At 40.2% G+C, this 19591-nt stretch overlaps 1 protein-coding gene across 1 annotated transcript in view; it reads left to right on the top strand.

The window, feature by feature from the left end:
* Positions 1 to 19591, top strand: part of ERP44 (endoplasmic reticulum protein 44) — a 71670-nt gene that overhangs the window by 34237 nt on the left and 17842 nt on the right. Inside the window, exons 5-7 of the mRNA XM_081969788.1 lie at positions 8993 to 9177; positions 10099 to 10214; positions 10993 to 11050. Coding sequence (XP_081825914.1) covers positions 8993 to 9177; positions 10099 to 10214; positions 10993 to 11050 — 359 coding nt within the window. The remainder of the gene's footprint in view (positions 1 to 8992; positions 9178 to 10098; positions 10215 to 10992; positions 11051 to 19591) is intronic.

The following is a 19591-nucleotide window of genomic DNA, read 5'->3' as shown; positions in this document are numbered from 1 at the left end:
TTAAAAAACCAAAATGCCCCACCATTTTTGAATCATAGCTTTTTTGTAGAACCATTGGCTTTGTGGGACATATAGTTTAACTCCCACTAAACTAGACCATCTTGCATTGTACACTCCCCTTGTAGATTTGCAACCACTTATCCTTCTCCAAAGCTGCCTTCAGGGCTCTCTTTAAATCATCAGCTAGTTGGGTTTTCATTTTGGCTTGTGCCTGGGTGGTGATTGGGGCTGCTAGTTTTCTGGAGGGGATGACTGGTTTAATCTCCTCCAGCTTTGAACTATTGTTTTGCAGCAGCCTGGATGCTAGAAAGTTTCTCCTTCTTGGGAGTACCGTAATGTGAAGTAGAATTTTTTTTTTTGTAAAAAGTTTTATTGGTTTTAAAACATTTATGGGGAAAAGGTAATAGGGTACATAGAAAATTTTGGTAGCTCCCATGTTGGTAGTAGAAATCCCTCCAAATCTCACGCTTCTACAATTTTAAAAATAGCATATAAAAGATAAGCATAAACAGAATTCTTACTTTATATCAACCATGTGTTCAATCATCTCTTTCTTTGTCAATTTCTAGTATATCAACAATTACAATAATATTTCAGATATATTTATTTTTTTGACCTGAGCCTTTTTGATATTGCACCCTCCTCCCTGTCCCCAGGTGGAGCCATATCCCCCCGCTTTCCCCATGTCTTGTACATTGCTGCCTTTTTCCCCACCTCCGCTATCTTCGTCCTCTGGGAGAGAAAAATGTTTTTTAATAAGGGCTTTGGCCTCATCCACTGTCTTAATTCTAATTCAGCTTCCCTCCCAGAAAATCAGCATTCCTTCTGGCAGTAACCATCTAAACCAAATTCCTCTATTGTATAGTTTCTTTGATAAGGAAGAATACTTCCTCCTTTTTTCTCTTATCTTTTTCGGAATTTGCTTTAGAATGGTAATTTCTTTATCTTGGTATTTTAAAGGTCCCTCCCTTTGGGCCCCTAGCACCTCATCTCTCATGGTCCTCCTGAGAAATTTAACATGTACCTCTCTTGGAACATTATGGGTTCTGGCACGTGCTGAATTAATTCTATAAACCAGGTCCATATCCCACCACATCTGCTCTTTGTTTCTCTTAAGGTATTCTGCTAAAATTGTGCTCATAATATCTTTAAGATCTTTATTTTCTGTCTGGTAGGTTCTGGAACCTGAGAAAAAAAAGACATTCTTTCAAATTCTATTTTGGCCATAAAATTTTCCAGTTCTAAATTTCCCTTTCGGACCTCCTTAACCTTTTCCCCCATCCCAGCTGCCCCCTCCTCCAGCACCGCAATTCTTTGTCTATTTTCTTTGAGATCTGCCACTTCCTTCCTCAGTTTGTTTTGACCTCTCATAATTTCCTGAAACATTTGATTGACAGATAATTCTTTTGAGCTCTCTCCAGCCGCTTTTTTTTGTAGCAATGAAGTAATTTTCGACTGCTGGGTACTTGGACTGGAAGTTGCTGAGGTGGGAGCCGATAGTGACTTGCCTGTTGGTGGTTTCTTAGGTCCCATTGTCTAAGTTCAGAGATGGTAAGTCTTTTACAAAGAAAATGGTGTCACTAGAGCGTGCAGCCGGGCTGGTCCAAGGTAGCAAGCGAATCCGAAAGTAAAAAGTTAATTCTCCTTCACTGTTCCAAGACACAGAGGTACACCAGAAAGAGAGAAACCAAATAATCAAAATCCAGAAAGTCTACGTAGCAGAAGAGATCCAGAGCACCCTCAAGGGAGGTATTAAAAGATGCCAGAATTTATCATTTTTTTCCCAGGGTGGTTTCAAAAGGCAAACTTCATTTATAAGTACAAAAACGAGAATGGAGGGGAGCCATCTTGACTCTTCCTTTTCACAGGGAGAAGAGCAAAAGTTTTGATTTTTAAAGACAGCTCAGCAAGCACTCTTGCAACTGTGATTTCAGTCTTTCTCGCATAGTTAATTCAAGTGACAAGTCAGCCTTTGTTCTCTCTCCATTCCAAAGTAGAGAGAGTGAGTTTAAATGCTGCTTTGTCCGAGGGGGGGTTAAAAAAAAACTCCTCCCTCTAATCTTCGGTTTTAAATAGATTGAACAGAAACTTACGATAGTCTGTTGCTTATCCGTTACCGATAGTTGAAGAGATTAGGAAGAATCCTCCACGACCAACATTTCAGCCACGCTTCCTTTGATTAACTTATTCCTCCTGGAACCCATTCGGCGAAGGGGCAAGCATGCCCCCCCTTCTGCTCCCCAGCTCCTGGGGCAAAGTTGGAAAAACCCCCACCGGCTGCCGCCGAGTCTGGGGGGTTCCAACAAGCCGCCCTGCGGCAGGGGACCCCTCCAAGGCCCCTTGTGCTCCTGAACGGAGCCCACCGAGAAGACAAGTGGCAGACGAAACGTCTGTCGCCTGCAGGGACCGGAAGTCGAATCTCCTGAAGTAGAATTATTTAAAGTACTGGGCCCACTATGCCTTTTAGGGCAATAGTCTTGAGGGGAAGGCCTTCAAGGCTTCTAAGTTCTTATAGTCCATTCATACTTTCCCTCCTCCTAGAAAATGTCTCCAAGTTAGGAGCACCCAGCACACTATATAGGCTTTCTTTTCTCAGACTGCCCATCTCTGCGCCATCTCATTTGCCTTTTAAGAAGTGTAGGCGTGTGGCTATAGGGCCCCTGGCTCATTTTCCTGTTGAAGTGCTGGGCCCACCGCAACATCACTGCCATCAGCTTGAATGACAAAGGGATGTTGAGGTCTGGGTGCTTCATCATTGACTCTGCTGCAAACAGACAGTTAAGCTGTTCAAATGCAAACTGGCATTCCATAGTCCATTTAAGTGGCTGGCTGGGTTTGGGTTTTCCGTCCTCCTTTGTCTTTAGTAGATTAGTGATGGGAAAGACTATCTGAGCAAACATAGGGATGACTTGGCAGTAAAAGTTCGCAAATCCCAGAAAGCTTTGTAGTTGCTTCCAAGTGTGGGGAGGAGCCCACTCTAGTACTGCCCACACCTTTTTGGATCCATCTCCTTCCCTTGTGGGATATGCAGTAGCCCAGATAGTCAATTTTACGCTGGTAGAATTTGCATTTGGGCAGCTTGGCATATAGTTTGGTCACCCAAAGCTTCTTCAAAACACTCTGACTAGTTTCACAATGAGACATTTAGCAGTAATCCGTATATTTCTCGGTGTGCCTGGCCATGGGATGTTGGTACAAACAGAATCTGATTGCTCTGGTCTTTATCATCTATCATTCCCCTTTCCCAATTTCCTATCACATATACACACAGCTTTATTGCCCTTTCAGCCTAACCCCGCTCCCTTCCAGCCTTTGATGGCAGGATGCCTGTGTGGCAACAAGCAAAATCAGACAGAGCTGACAGGCGGGCTTCAAGGATGGAACTGGGGTTTTCAGTATCTGGGTTACCTTTAACCAACCTGCCAAAGGAGTTTATCTCCTCTCCATATGTGAAGAAGTGCTGGAACAGATCTCCAATCTTCCAGATCTGACCTAGTGTTGTGGCCTGCCAGCAGAGCTGGCGACAGACTTTGATGACGAGGAGGTTGGGGAAGAACGTTGGCCAATTCTGGAGTCTGGGGAAGGCTCTGATGAATGCTCAGCATCAGACTCAGAGATAGAATCAGGGCCGACTAGCATTTCCCAGCCACCGGAGAGGCAGTTGCCTTTGGAGTCAGATGAGTGTGGAGGAGGAACAGCTGGGTCCTGTTTCAGATATGTGTATATGGAGAAGGTGAATAACAGAAAACAAGGAGTCAACTCGGGAAGCAAAACAAATATGGATGCTGAATGGCCCCTCCCTAGCTAGGGAATAAATAGGAGGAAAGGAGAATGGTGGTCATAGCAGACAACCGTTCACATTTCTGGAGATTTTGCTCATTGTGTTTCATGTGACAAAGACTGTCTTGCCAGAACTGAGGTTTTTTTATTTGAACTGACTTAATTTGCAGCCTTTCTACTGGGGGCTCAAGGCCTTGCAATTATCGTAACAAGCTGATAAGGCCTATTGCAGGATTCTTGCCTGGATTTTATGGGTGAATGCATTTAATTCTCAATGTGTAAATAAAAGGGGTTTTTTTTTACGAGGAGTCTGGGTCAGAACACCTTGGTTTCTGCAACGCTTCAGAGGAATTCCCCTCTTCTCCATTTGCAGAGGGGATAAGACTTCTGTTTCTATAGGCCCGTGATGATGAACCTATGACATGCATGCCAGAGATTGGCATGTTGGCATGTGCACTGTCCCCCCAGATCAGATCTCCATGGTGTTTCTTTCATGAGTTTCTGTTTCCCTGCAAATGATGAAACACAAGCTCACAAAAGAAAATGATCTTACCTCTTGCCACACTGCTGGTGTTGGGATGCACCACCTCCCTCCAGCCAGCATGCATTCACATATATCCATGTATGTGCGAGTTTGCACATGTCCATGCATGTGTGTGTTCATGCACGAGTGCACCTTTCAGTTTAGGCATGCGTACATGCACAGTTTGGGCACTCGGTGCCTAAAAGTTTCGCCATCACTGCTATAGGACTTTGGAGGAGTTTCCCTCTCTAGAATTTAATGGAAAAAGACCTGGGGGAAAAATCGGAGCTTTGATGTTATATGTTAATGGCAGCAAGATTATTTTATGCAGAAAAATGGAAGGACATTTCAATTCCCACAGTGGATGAATGGCTGCAAAAGTTAATGGAGTTAGCAGAGATAGTTAAATTGACTGTTTTAATAAAAGAAAAAAATTAAAGTACTTGTGTTTCTACTTGGAAACGTTTATGGACTTTGTGTTTGTGGTTGAAAAAAATGAAAATTGTGTTTTACCGATTACATAAATTAGTTGTTATAGAAATGGGTAGCTTATATTATAGTATAGTATAATCTTTATTGTCATTGTACTTAAATACAACAAAATTGGTTATGTAAAGGTAAAAAGTTACAGTTACGATGTTATTGTTGGAAATGACTTTTTTTCTTTTTCTGTTCTTTTCTGTGCTTTCCCCTCCCCTATGTTTTTGTATCTTTGTATTTTATACTATAAATTAATTTAAAATAAAATAAAATTAGAGATTCCTGAAGCCATTGTAATGTATTTTCCACAGGTCCTTCAAAGCATTGATTCTTGAGACCCTCTGTTGATTTTTCAAGCCAATGATACTTAGGATATCTCAAAACTCTCCTATAAATGTCTGTGGATCCTTTAATACGTGCTTTAAGTCATTCCTGGATACCTAGATGTGGTGGCTTAGTCCTCCTACTTTATAAAATATTTCAAGTCATTTTTTGTAATCTTGTTTAGATACTTCAGGTACTTCCTTGTCCAGATTTTCAATGAACTCAAAACAATTTTTTAAAAACCTGTTTAGAAGAAGATAAGAGGCTTCCCAATTCTTAAGCCATTGTAATGTATCAGGTGGTGGAGGTGGTGGAAAAGAGAATTGTTCATCTAAATTTTACATCTGTTGGTGCATCTATTACATCCAGTTTTAGTCACCACAATATAAAAAGATATTTAGACTCTAGAAAGAATACAGAGAAGAGCAACAAAGATTAGAGACTAGACCTTAAGCCTAGTGCCTTACGGGCCATAAAGATGCCTTTCTGAGGCCGTTGTAACTTTAATTGTGGTTAAGCAACCAGTTGTATGTTGAAGACTACTACTATATGTTGTAGGTTGAGGACTACTACTATATTATATTAAAACACTATTGTCATTGTTCGGAGTAATGCTCCAAATTAATTCAAGACCGAGGCCTTGGCTATTCTCGCAAAGGATAGGATGAATTGCCTATAGAAGTGAAAGCTTCCCAGTGTGCAGTTAAATGTCATCTTCCTTTCGTCTCTCTCTGATTCTGATGCAATACTATGCTTCCCTCAAATCTAACTTGATAAATCTCTTCCTTGGCTATATGAGCCAGCATGTCCTTCATAAGGAGGAGGGGTACATGTCCATGCATACCCCATTGAGCCCCCTAAAGTCTACGCATAATCTCATCATTCCATTTTCTTAAACAGAACTGGGGCTGCCATGCAGGATTTAGCCGACTTGATGAAGCCCCTGGCTAGTTCTTGCTGATGTGTTTCCTGAGCTCTTCATCTCCTTGTACATATTGGGTTTGGGTAGTTTTGCTACAGCAGGATCTCAATCGTGCAATCTGTGAGCTGGTGAGGGATAGCACATTGCACTCCTTTTCCCAGAACACCTCCACCAGGTATTCCCTGGGGATGGTTTGGGTCCCTGTCGGTCGATTGGACCCAGCCCTTGAATGTCCAGGGAACTTGGCTCCTGTCCTCTATGGAGAGGCTTGTATGACTTGGTCATGTGCGGAAGGGGCCTCTTCCCAACCTCAGTTTCCTGTTTCTCCCTTTCCACTATATCATTGTGCCCCACTTGTTCAGCCAGGATAGTCCCAGGATCACAACTTCTGTCATTTTTGGGATGATCACAAACTGGATCATCTCCCAGTGCTGACTCCTGTCCAGCTTCACGGACTCGATCAAATGGGTTAGTGGTACTTGTTCAAATCTCATGGCCCTGGGTAGCCTTTTCACTCGGATTCCCAGCCTCAGCACTGTGGTTAGCTTATTAAACATTGGGTGCTATTAGAGCCTCAAACTCCCCCTGAGCTTCTGATTTGGATGCTATGATTCTCTCTGGCCGTTCCCTCTGCTTTAATTTCCGTATCTTCCCCTCTGACTGTTGGGCTTTTGCCTCGTCTTTGAATCTCACCCTCAGCTCTCCTAGGATTCTTCCAGCATCTCTTAGCTCAGGATTGTCCTCATTGTGGAGGATAGCCATCAATTCGGCTGCTTTCCCCTCGAGCTTGGCAGTTATTGTGCTCTTCTCTGGATCAGGTAGGCAAACACTAATGATTTACAGTAGGTGCTCTAGGAGGTTGTCAAGGAAGATTGCCAGCCAGTCAGGGTTCCCAGTGAACATGACAGCCAAGGGAGGAGATTCTATGTAGTGAGGTGGCAGCAGCCAGTATCCCGAGTGCCACCGAGGCCCCAGGAGGGAAAAGAGTTTGATACCACCTGGGGCCATGGGGATGGGGCTGCAGTGGCTGCCTAGCTGGGCTGGTCGCTCCTACTGGCTGCTGGGGCCCATGACTGGGCCCATGACTCACTGTCGTTGCTGCCACTGGTGAGGATTGGAAACTTCTCCAAGGGCTTGTCCATGCCGTTGCAGCTCCCAGCTGTGCTGGAGTGGCTCGCTTCGGGCTTTTTCCTCCCACCATCAGTTGAAACTTCGGGCTGGCGAGGCAGAATCTGATAGGGAGTCTCGGGCTCCATCATCCCTGAAGTGGCTGGGCAGCTTGGTTGATCACTTCCTCTGTTACCTCCAGCTGGTACAGAGGTTTCACACAATGGATACCTGTGCAGACAAACTGCTCCCTCAGCTGCTTTACCGAAGAGCTCCAAAGTGCAGTCAAGTATCTCCACTCTCTCGGCTCATCCCACTCTACTGCTCTCCTTTCCCTCCACTGCATGGGTTGGGCCCCCATGTACATGGCTGCCGCCACAGGGAGCTCAATTTGCCCTACTCCTGCGGTTCTCCACCAGAATTTGTCTGTTGCGAGGAAGGGGCTTCTCTGATCGCTGCTTCTTCTCACACCTCTGTTGGGCTTCCTTGCTTGCTTGGGCTCCCAGTTGCATCGTCACCAGTTCCTTCACTGGCTTCCCGGCAGCCTCCTTGCTCTTTTTCTCAGCCATCTCTTCCTAAGGATATCCCCTCCCCTTGAAGTGACTGGGCGGAGGGCTCCCAGGGTTTTGACAAGTTTAAGGAGTGTTGGTTTAATGTCATGGTTCCGAATAATGCTCCCAATCAATTAAAGACTCTTAAGACCTTGGCTTCCTCAAAAATCTGATTTATTGAGTACATCATATTGGCACAGTTAAAGGTCAAACCAACACTGAATAATTCCTGTGTTTTTGGTATAATTAAAGAATAGATACTGGCCATCCCCCTTGTGTCATGTCAGCCAACCAAGCAGGTGTAAACTTCTCAGCACTCCCTCATGCCGTTGCTAGGGCATGTTGATCTGGCCTTGGTTCTCAGGAGCCTTATTGTTGCTATATCTGGCACATTGGAAGAAAACATTCTACATTCCATAAGTCTCTCCCCCTCCCCCTCCCCAAGTAAGCATGGCAACTAAAAAATGAATCAAGAAAAAATATGGTTTTAGCTGGAGTCGTTTCAAAAGTTGACACCCTATCTTGTTGACATTAGAAAAAAACTCTTATCTGTATTTGGTAATGGCGCCTTGAGGGGCCGCAGAGAAAAAATAAGATCAGAAGATGGTCACAGGAGAAAAAAATGGTTGGGAAAATCTGCTCTAAAGGAGTTCTTTATCCAACAAATTTTATCAACATGCTTTGTAAAATAAGTAAAACCTTTAACTCTGTTTCTTAATACCATTAGTAATCTTATAAGGGTAAGACTAGAGCAAACATTTATGGGGATGTCTCAAAATACTCTTGATGTATCAGGAGGAAATCCAAGTAGCATCTTTTGTGTGTGCTACTTTAGAACACAAGGCTAGCACTGATGATTTGTTTGGGTAATGAAAAGTCTGTAAGAAAACAACCAATTTCAGAGAACACTAAGGACCTCTCAAAAGTCTTCTCTTTCTGTAATTGGCAAAAAGTGTGTTATTATTTTGGTATTCGGATCAATTCCTGGAGGTATGTTTTGAGAGCATTTTTTAACCATTATTTTGTTTATAGTTCAAGCAAACAACTAAAAAAATAGGAATGAATGAGTTTTGAAATGACATGAAGAAAAAGTATGTACTGTACAAAAATAGAAGTTTTAATAGACTCATTGCTTGTAAATAAGTGAAATTAAAGGCGCAAAATGTAATTACTTCTGCGTTATCTTTCTTAAAAGATGGGAAATATAATTTTTATTTCTTCTAAATTGTATTTAAATGTAAAGAAATGAAAACTATATAACACTTGAGTGTACATGTTTTCAAATACATTGTAATTGTTTTTCAGCTGACATAGCTCAAAGATATAGGATAAGTAAATACCCAACCTTGAAGTTGTTCCGGAATGGAATGATGATGAAGAGAGAGTATCGAGGTCAGAGATCAGTGACAGCAATAGCAGATTATATCCGGCAGCAGAAAAGCAATCCAATTAGAGAAGTACTAAGCTTGGAAGAAATTAACTCTCTTGATGTGAGTTTGTATGTATATAAGTATATGTTGATTGCCATATATAAATCCACGTTAGCTGCTTAGCAAGTTATACTCATTTTCTTATTTAGTGAAGACTGTTTAGAAGTCTTATAACCACTATTATAATATTTTTAATATTTTAAACTTTTAAAATATTTTTTTAAAATTAATGTTAATTTTAATAACTTCCTTGGTAGCATTGCAAATATTGTAGGATAATTTTGGTTGTGTGATCTACATTGGCATGAAAGCAAACTTATTATTAATCATATACTTGTAGTGCCAAATTTTCCAAATGATTATAGTCATAGATGTGGACAGCCACCATGCAAAGTGGACAAGGGAATGGATTAAGACAGAGACGAGTCAGATTTAAATCTACCATCAGTGATCAAAGATAACGTTGAGTCAATCACTCCCTATCTATCCAATCCTCTCCCATGGGGAGAAAATAAAAGGAGTATTAAATATGCCTTACAGTCATTATAATCTATCATGGGCTCCTATACATTAGAACAAATATGCAGAGAATCTTGAAGTTTATGTGTGTTTCAAGCCCGAGAATATATTTGGATAAACATTTATCTACTGTTGTATAAATTCTGTAGTCACTCTTCATAAATAGAAATAGGTGATATATTCTACACAGGCACATGTAAAACATTTTGATGAAAATATTGGTTCTTAATAAAAATGGATATAATAACTATTATTAATAATATTAATACCTTCAAGATTGTCTGCATATTTTTTGTTGTTGTAAGAGTGTACTTGAGATCCTGGACTATGATTCTATTCTAATATTACATTTGATTCTAATAGACATCATCTGTTTGTATAAAGAACTATAGAATTTATGAAAATATTAATTTCTTTAAAGGGTGAGTTAGAATGTTATTATGTATGTTTTATGTGTTACAGCGCAATAAAAGAAACATTATTGGCTATTTTGAACAAAAAGACACTGATAATTACAGGAACTTTGAAAGAGTAGCAAATGTTTTGCATGATGACTGTGTTTTCCTAGCTGCATTTGGGTAAGATTTTTAAATGTTAGAAGTAATTGCAATAGGTTAAATAACATTGTATTAGTTATTGAAAATATAACTTATATCCTTGTGAATTAAAATATAATTCGAAAATTTTTACATTTGCATCCTTTCTTTAACAATGCTATGAAACTACTCTCTCCATAAAACAGCAGCCTTATTAACTGTTAGTTGTATCTTCCTTATACACCTTCAAACTTGGGAAATTAGCCTAGTGAGCAAAGAATTACATAAATTGAGAAGCTCTATGTTTGTTGTAGCGCAGTGGTTAGAATGCAGCACTCAGGCTAACTCACTGCTCACTGCATGAGTTTGATTCTGACCAGCTCAAGGTTGATTCAGCCTTCCATCCTTCAGAGGTAATTTGAAGACCCATATTGTTGGGGCAATGTGCTGACTTTGTAAATCACTTAAATTAGGCTGTAAAGCACTGTGAAGCAGTATATAAGTCTACATGCTATTGTTATGTTTTCAGATGGGAAATCAGTTTTAAACTATTTGCTGGTTGTTCATTGCAGCTAGCGCTTAGAATGATAATCAAATTAGGATGTGTTATTTTGATAACTATATTCTTGTGCAGGGCAGAAAAAAATTAAAACCAAACAGTTTTGGTTTTGCCTTTGCTAATAAATAATAGCTAAAATAAATGATACTTTAGCATGATATCTGGGTTGAGCCCATTGACTAAAGATGTATTGCTATTCCAGTATTTATTTTCTTACTTCATATCCTAGAATAGTAAGAACAAAATTATTTTAATCCTTAGGTCTGTTTCCAAACCAGAAAGATTTAGTGGGGACAACATAATATATAAGCCAACAGGGGTAAGTTTGATTTTTTCCCCTACCTTACCTATTAAATTTAATGAAATGTTTAAAATTAGTCCAAATCCATAAAATTATGCATACAGGTAGTCCTCAATTTATGACCACAATTAAGCCCAAAATTTATGTTGCTAAATGAGAAATGTGTGTTTCACCCCTATTCTTATCACATTTGCTAAGTGTATCATTGCATTTGTTAAATTAGCAACACAGTTGTTAAGTAAATCTGGTTTTCCCATTGACTTTGCTTGTCAAAAGGTTGCAAAAGATGATCACATGACCCCGGGACACTGCAATAGTCATAAATATGAGTCAGTTGTCAAGCATCCAAATGTAAATCACATGACCATGGAGATGATACAACAGTCATAAGTGTGAAAAACGGTCATGTCACTTTTTCAGTGCTGTTTTAACTTTGAATGGTCACTAAGCAAACTGTTGTAACTTGAGGGCTACCTGTATATGATAGTAATAATTGTATTTCATTCTTCTAGAAATACAGGTTTAACTTGCTCAGATAGATAGCATTAATCAGGCTCCCAAATAATTATTTATTATTTTATATTTCATTTATATTTCTTCTTGATCTCTATACTTCATGGCTATCCAAAGATTCACAAGAAAAGTCTTTATTACAGTATGGAGCAATAAATTTTACTGAAGTAGTCTTGATTTTTTATATTTATTTAGTTTTTACTTCATTTCTAATTATTTCTTATTTTTATTATTTTATTAGCAGGTATTTTTCAGAGTATTTTTTAAATCTTCGGGTACTGTATGGCTCTGAAGTCTTCCTTTCGGAAATATACTAATTAAGACAATACACTTGCCCATATAATAGAATTCTCTGGTCTTATCTGCTTACAGATAAAAGATCTGTTTTTAGTGGATACTTGAAGCATTTCCAGATTACTAAACTGAACAAATCTGCTTTTCCTTGTGGGCCCTTGTCACTATATCAGACAATTTATTTAAAGTAGGACATGGCTTGTTACAATTTCATTCTAAATCAATTTATAAGTCTGGTTCTGAACTGTAAATTGTATTTTGGCATCTTTGTTCCTAACAATTGGATCCTAGAACTTAAAACTGGTATTAAAGTTCTTGGAGTCAGCACAGATTCTATAATTAGACAATGTTGTTACACCAAGAGGATAGATCTCATTCAAAAAAAACAACACTCCTTGAAGCATTCACTATATAGTAGACTATGACATCACAGCATAAGTGATAGAGTTTTGAAAATCCAAAAGCTGGCATCTTTTAAAAGATTTTTGATACTTTGCTTCAAGTCATAGTCATGTTCTTAAGAACATGTTAACTTCTCTGTAGCTTATAAACTACCCTTATCGATCTTTTGTGTAGTGCCAAATATTCCCGTGATTCAATATTCACTTATTTTGTTGGCCAGCATTATGATTTAATCCTAGAACCTTCAATAAACTATCACCAGCTCTTTGATTTTGCTCTTTGAACAAAATTAAACCATTTTCATTCACGTATATAATGCGAAATTAGAAAAAAGTAATTTCCTCTTATTCTGTTTTCCATATAAACTCTAATTTACAATTCAGGCATGCAGAATATGGTTTAGAAACAAGCAGGTTTCTCCCAGAAAATCAGAAATCCAAAAACATGAATACTTTTAAAAAAAGAGTCAGTTATTCAAACAAAATAGATACCTTTGTAAATATAACAAACTCCCTTTGCTCTAATTGTTAGGTATTTGCAAACTTTGAGGAGACGATAAAATGTAATAGCTGGTAGATAAATAAGAAAAACAAGTTTCAATACAGTTCTCTCCCAAGGAAATTGCAATGTGGTTACAACATTAGGTGTGTATACCCCAACTGTGACAAAATGAAACATTCTGGAGAACTCTAAAACATTTTTTTCCTGATGGTAGCAAACTGATTTTCTGGGATGGATCAGCTTCTTTTTATTTAACCTTTAAACTAGAAGCAGCATTTGCTCTGTGTGAAATCAATCTGTACGGGAGAAGATATACAGGTAAAACTCAAAAAATTAGCGTATCGTGCAAAAGTTCATTTATTTCAGTAATGCAACTTAAAAGGTGAAACTAATATATGAGATAAGACTCATTACATGCAAAGCAAGATAGTTCAAGCCGTGATTTGTCATAATTGTGATGATTATGGCGTACAGCTCATGAAAACCCCAAATCCACCATCTCAGAAATTTAGAATATTACATGCAATCAATAAAACAAGGATTGTACATAGAACAATATCAGACCGGGGCCTTGGACCGGGTTGCGCCTTTGCAGCCTCTCCTACGGCAACGAACCACCCTGGCTCCTTGGTTCACCGAGGACCTGAGGGTGATGAAAGGCCATAGGAGACGCCTAGAGAGCAGGTGGAGGTCCTCGCGCTCCGAATCTGATCGAACACAGGTAAGAGCCTATTCACGGACTTAACTTGTGGCAAGAGCGGCCAAACGTAGACATTGTGCCGCTCTTATTGCGTCCGCCGATAACCGCCCTGCTGCCCTGTTTCGGGTAACCCGCTCCCTCTTATTACAGAGGCCGCGGGAAGTGCCTTTACAGGGCAGAGCAGAGGAGTTTGGAGAATATCTGCAGGATAAAATCGCTCAGATCCGGAGTGGATGGGCCCCCTTCAGTGGACCAGAGGAGTCGTCAGCAGCAAATCTTGAGAGACCATTCTGGGAGGAGTTTGATTCTGTTGCCCCCGAGGATTTGGACAGGTTGCGTGGACGGCTGCGACCCACTACATGTTTATTGGACCCGTGCCCCTCCTGGCTGGTACTGGCATCCTGGGAGGTGACACGAGGCTGGCTCCTGGGCCTAGTGAACGCCTCATTGGGTGAGGGGTCCCTACCGGCCGCCTTGAAAGAGACGGTGGTGAGGCCCTTACTCAAGAGGCCTTCCCTGGACCCGATGGAACTAGCTAATTATCGTCCCTTTTTAGCGAAGGTTGTAGAGAATGTGGTGGCACAGCAGTTTCCGCGACACCTGGAAGAAACCGATTATCTAGACCTGCGCCAGTCCGGTTTCCGACCCGGTCACAGCACGGAGACGGCCTTGGTCGCGTTGGTCGATGATCTCTGGAGGGCCAGGGATAGGAGTTGTTCCTCTATCCTGGTCCTATTAGATCTGTCAGCGGCTTTTGATACCATCGACCATGGTATCCTATTGCGCCGGCTGGAGGGGATGGGAGTTGGGGGCACCGTTTTGCGGTGGTTCGGCTCCTACCTCCGACCGGACGCAATGTGTGTTGGCAGGGGGGCAGAGGTCGGCCCTGAGGTCACTCACTTGGGTGCCGCAGGGGTCGGTCCTCTCGCCCCTTCTGTTCAACACATATGTGAAGCCGCTGGGTGAGATCATCTGTGGTTTTGGGGTTGGATACCATCTGTACGCTGATGACACTCAGCTGTACATTTCCACCCCAAACCACCCCAACGAGGCTGTTGAAATGATGTCCCGGTGTTTGGAAGCCGTCCGGGTCTGGATGGGGGACAACAGACTCAAGCTTAACCCTCCAAGACTGAGTGGCTGTGGTTACCGGCGCCTCGGTTCAACCAGTTGATTCCATCACTAGCCATAGGGGGCGAACAACTGCCCCCTGTGGAACTGGCGCGCAATTTGGGCGTCCTCCTAGATGCCCGGCTGTCGATGGATGACCATGTGGCAGCCATGGCAAGGGGGGCGTTCCACCAGGTTCGCCTGGTGCGCCAATTGCGCCCCCTATTGGACCAGGATGCCTTACGCACAGTCACTCATGCGCTGGTGACGTCTCGTCTGGACTACTGCAATGCTCTCTACATGGGGCTCCCCTTGAGATGTACCCGAAGACTACAGCTAGTTCAGAATGTGGCCGTGCGGGCCATCATGGGGAGTACTAGGTACTCCCACATAACACCTTTACTGCGTGAGCTGCACTGGCTACCTGTGGTTTTTCGGGTGCGTTTCAAGGTGTTGATCACCATCTTCAAAGCGCTCCATGGCACAGGGCCTAGTTACCTGCGGGATCGCATTCTACCACATACATCCCTGCGACCAATTCGCTCACACAGGGAGGGACTCTTCCGGGTGCCGTCCACCAAGCAATGCCAACGGGCGGCGCCTAGGAGTAGAGCCTTCTCTGTGATGGGCCCAACCCTCTGGAATGACCTCCCCCCCAATATTAGAACTACTACCGACTTCCGCTCCTTCCGACAAAAACTTAAGACTCACCTGTTCCGACTAGCCGGCCTGGCCCACTTATAGTTCTACTCTTACCTCCTGGCGGATATTTTATTTGGGATAGCTTTTAAGGTTAATGTTTTTAACTTTTTAAATTTTTTTTAAAAAAATGTAATCTAACTTAACTAAATTGTACAGGGAACTTCTACTACCTCCTCCAGTTCTATGTTTAATTTATTTATTGTATACTTATATATATTTACTGTCCAACTATTTTAATATGACTGTACACCGCCCCGAGTCTCTTTTGAGAGAGGGGCGGTCAAGAAATCCAATAAAGTTAAGTTAAGTTAAGTTAAAGTTAAGACCTCTGAAAAGTATAAGCATGCATATGTACTCAGTACTTGGTTTGGGCGCCCCTTTTGCAGCAATTACTGCCTCAATGCGGCATGGCATGGAAGCTATCAGCCTGTGGCACTGCTGAGGTGTTATGGAAGACCAGGATGCTTCAATAGCGGCCTTCAGCTCTTCTGCATTGTTCGGTTTCATGTGTCTCATTTTTCTCTTGGCAATGCCCCATAGATTCTCTATGGGTTTCAGGTCAGGCGAGTTTGCTGGCCAATCAAGCACAGTAATCCCACAGTCATTGAAACAGGTTTTGGTGCTTTTGGCAGTGTAGGCAGCTGGAAAATGAAGTCAGCATCGCCATAAAGCTCGTCTGCGGAAGGAAGCATGAAGTGCTCCAAAATATCATGGTAGATGGCTGCGTTGACCCTGGTCTTAATGAAGCACAGTGGTACAAAGTCCTCTTTTCTGATGAGAGCAACTTTTGCCAAAAGCACTAAAACCTGGTTCAATGACTGTGGGATTACTGTGCTTGATTGGCCTCTCCATTCTGGGTCCTTGGTTTCCAAATGAGATGCAAAAGTTACTCTCATCAGAAAAGAGGACTTTGGACCACTGTGCTTCATTAAGACCAGTGAGTTTTCATGAGCTGTAAGCCATAATCATCACAATTATGACAGATCATGGCTTGAACTATCTTGCTTTGCATGTAATGATCTCATATATTAGTTTCACCTTTTAAGTTGCATTACTGAAATAAATGAACTTTTGCACGATATTCTAATTTTTCAAGTTTCACTTGTATATCTGGAATACCATAGAATGCTTTGTTGTTGAAAATTAACTTCTGAAAATAACCAGACCATTTTTAGAATAACTATATTAATTCCTGTACAAGGAATAAATATTCTATTTCCTGTATGGTGCATATTCAACTGTAACATCAGTAAATTCCTTGCTAGTAATCTTCTCACTGACTCCTTTATTTTTAGAAGCTATTGTCTGCAGCATGTGTCTCTTCCTGAGAAGAGCAATAAACCTTATAACCATTAATAGGCTGAATATTAAATTAAATTAAAATTGTAAAATTATTATTTTCTTATCAACAATTTCTGAGAATCTCTATTCCCTGGTAAGGACAACTAATTACATCTAACATCAATCTCATCTTCCTTAATGTAATGTAAAAAAACAAAATGTGTCAAAGAGCCATCTAGTTTAATCCTTTGTGTCATTCAATGTCTAACCGGATAGATTAGGGAATCATAAAATAACAGAATAACAGAATTGGAAGGGGCCTTGGAGGACTTCTAGTCCAACTTTCTGCTCAGTTAGGAGTCCCTATACCATTTCAGACAAATAGTTGTCCAAACTCTTGAAAACCTCTAGTGATGGAGAATCCACAACTTCTGAAGGCAAGTCATTCCACTGATTAATTGTTCTAACTGTCAGGAAATTTCATTTTAGTTCTTAGCTGGTTCTTTCCTTGATTAGTTTCTATCCATTGCTTCTTGTTCTACCTTCACGTGCTTTGAAAAATAGGTTGACTCCCTCTTCTTTGTAGTAGCCCTTCAATTTTGGAACACTGCTATCATGTCACCCCAGTCCTTCTTTTCATTAAACTAGATATATCTAATTCTTCCAACCATTCTTCATATAAACCATTTTCATATGTTTAGTCCTCTAATCATTTTTTCTGCTCTTCCCTTCACTCTTTCTAGAGTCCTCAACCTCTTTTTTATATTGTAATGACCAAAACTGGGTACAATATTGCAAGTGTGGTCTTACCAGGGCATTATACTCTTCATGTGATCTTGATTCTAAAACCAGAAAGGCAGTAGGGTTTTCTTGCATTGCTTCTTGCAGTTGATGTTTAAGTTATGTACTTGATTCCAGAAAAAAGTGCAATAGGACTAGCCACCATGAATAACAGAATAATTTGTCAATTTTTCTCAGTCTCTTTTTAAAATGCTGAGTTCTGCTCCAACCCTCCTGACATTCCATGATAGGCTAAAGACTTAACTCTGCCAGTTGGTTTGGGACTCTAAAAGAGGGGCTTCTTGTTGGAGGTGGCTGATAGAATAATATCAGATTCTAGCTTCCCCCTCTGCTCATCTTACTCCCTCCCTCCCCATCTTTTACCTATTGTATTTTTTATTTTTATAGTTTGTATTAAATTATTAGTTGTATTTTTAGTATAAGTAAATAAAAATATTTTTTATAAAAATTTCAACAGGATGAGAGCGAATTCCACAATTTTATCAACTAGTTATTGAATAAGTTAATACTTCTTTTTAATGATCTTGAAGATCTTGATTTAAAGTCATTGCTTCTTGCAATCCTGATTTGACTTTACTGAAAAATTAGATTTACAGTAAATTTAAATTTCTCATTTTTAATTCCAGGATGCTTTAAAATTAATTAAAATGCACTCCCATTGTGAAATCCTAAAGGAAAATCATTCCTTTTTACTTCTTTTATTTAAAAAATAGTTTCTAGTTCTTGAGCAAATGACTATTGAATTTCCTTACATACCTTTCATTAGAGGCTATGTAAAAGAAAATAAATTTAATAAATAATAATTAGAAGAAATAAATAAAAGCTGATGTATACAGTGCCTATTAACCATTTCTGTCTGCCTGATAAACAATGCCTGAAAAAACTTGCAGAAACATAGGACCTTTGTTGCTGATCTGTCTGACTGTAATTACTATTTTGAAAAAAGGTGTAGCATACAACCTAAAATAGCTTAAGTTTAGTTATACAGCTATGCCTAGTTTTAATACATTTAATATTTAAGTTAATAGCAGCTTAGTAATAAAACATTTCTAGTTCAATTGAACTAGGATAACATTATAAAAGGATGAAACTTAATTTCAACTACAAAAATGCAGACTTAGTTGATTCCCATGCCAACTTAGAATACATAATGAAAAACTAACAAACTTGACCAGGGAACATCAGACAGAATCATTCCTAAGATCCAACCAAACAGACAAGACAGAACACTTAATCAAGAAGAGAAGAAGACATTGAAGAGACTGAGAAAAGATAGATACATTGTCATCCTACCAGCAGACATAAGCAGACTAACTGTGGTAATGGACAAAACTGATTACATCAAGAAAATGGAAAATTTACTTAATGACACCTACCAGGTAATCAACAAAGACCCAACGAAACAAGTAGAGAATGGAATAAGAAACAACTTGATAAAAATGGAAAAAGAAAACCAAGTAACCAACTTCAACAGAAATAAAACTTTTACTACCACAAGACTCCACTACACCTTCTATGGACTGTGAAAATACACAGAAATTAAACTCTTCTCCGCTTCATAGTGATATTACCTGGTGCACCAATCTACAAACTAAAGAAAGCTTTAAGAAAAAGATTTCACCGTCTCATCAACAATTCAGCTTATTCTATGAGCAATTCCTTCAATTAATTAAAAATATCAAAATAAATGAAGAAGAAATAATGTCTCATTTGACGTGACTGCATTATTCACATCTATCAATATTGACCTGGCCAAACAAACTATCTATGATCTACACACAGAAAATCAAAGCCGTAATGAAAAAATGCCTAAAGAACACTCCATATCCACCGACACTATGGAGTTATGCCTCATAACACATTTTAAATTCAATGGCAAAATCTATCAACAAATAAAAGGCTTGTCTATGGGATTGCCTATATTTGGCCTAATAGCAGAAGCAGTAATGCAGAAACTTGAATGCACAGTCCTGCCAACCATCCAGCTAAAATTTTGGGTACATTACGTCAGTGGTCCCCAACCCCCAGACCATGGACCGGTACCGGTCCGTCGGTCAAATGGTACCGGGCCGCCCAAGGAACATTAAATTATTTCCATTTTATTTACTGTGGTGTATTTCTCTCAGGTTTGTTCGACTTCCCATGGACGGGAGGTTAACCGGGAGCTGAGAGACGTCACCTAAAGCCACAACAATACCGCGCATGCGCAATATATCCTGATATCGGGGGGCTCTTCTCTCTGTTCACCGGTACTT

This window comes from Natrix helvetica, assembly GCF_964273705.1.
Source record: "Natrix helvetica genome assembly, chromosome: Z".
Classification (NCBI taxonomy): Eukaryota; Metazoa; Chordata; class Lepidosauria; order Squamata; family Natricidae; genus Natrix; species Natrix helvetica.
This window is presented reverse-complemented; position numbering and strand designations above follow the sequence as displayed.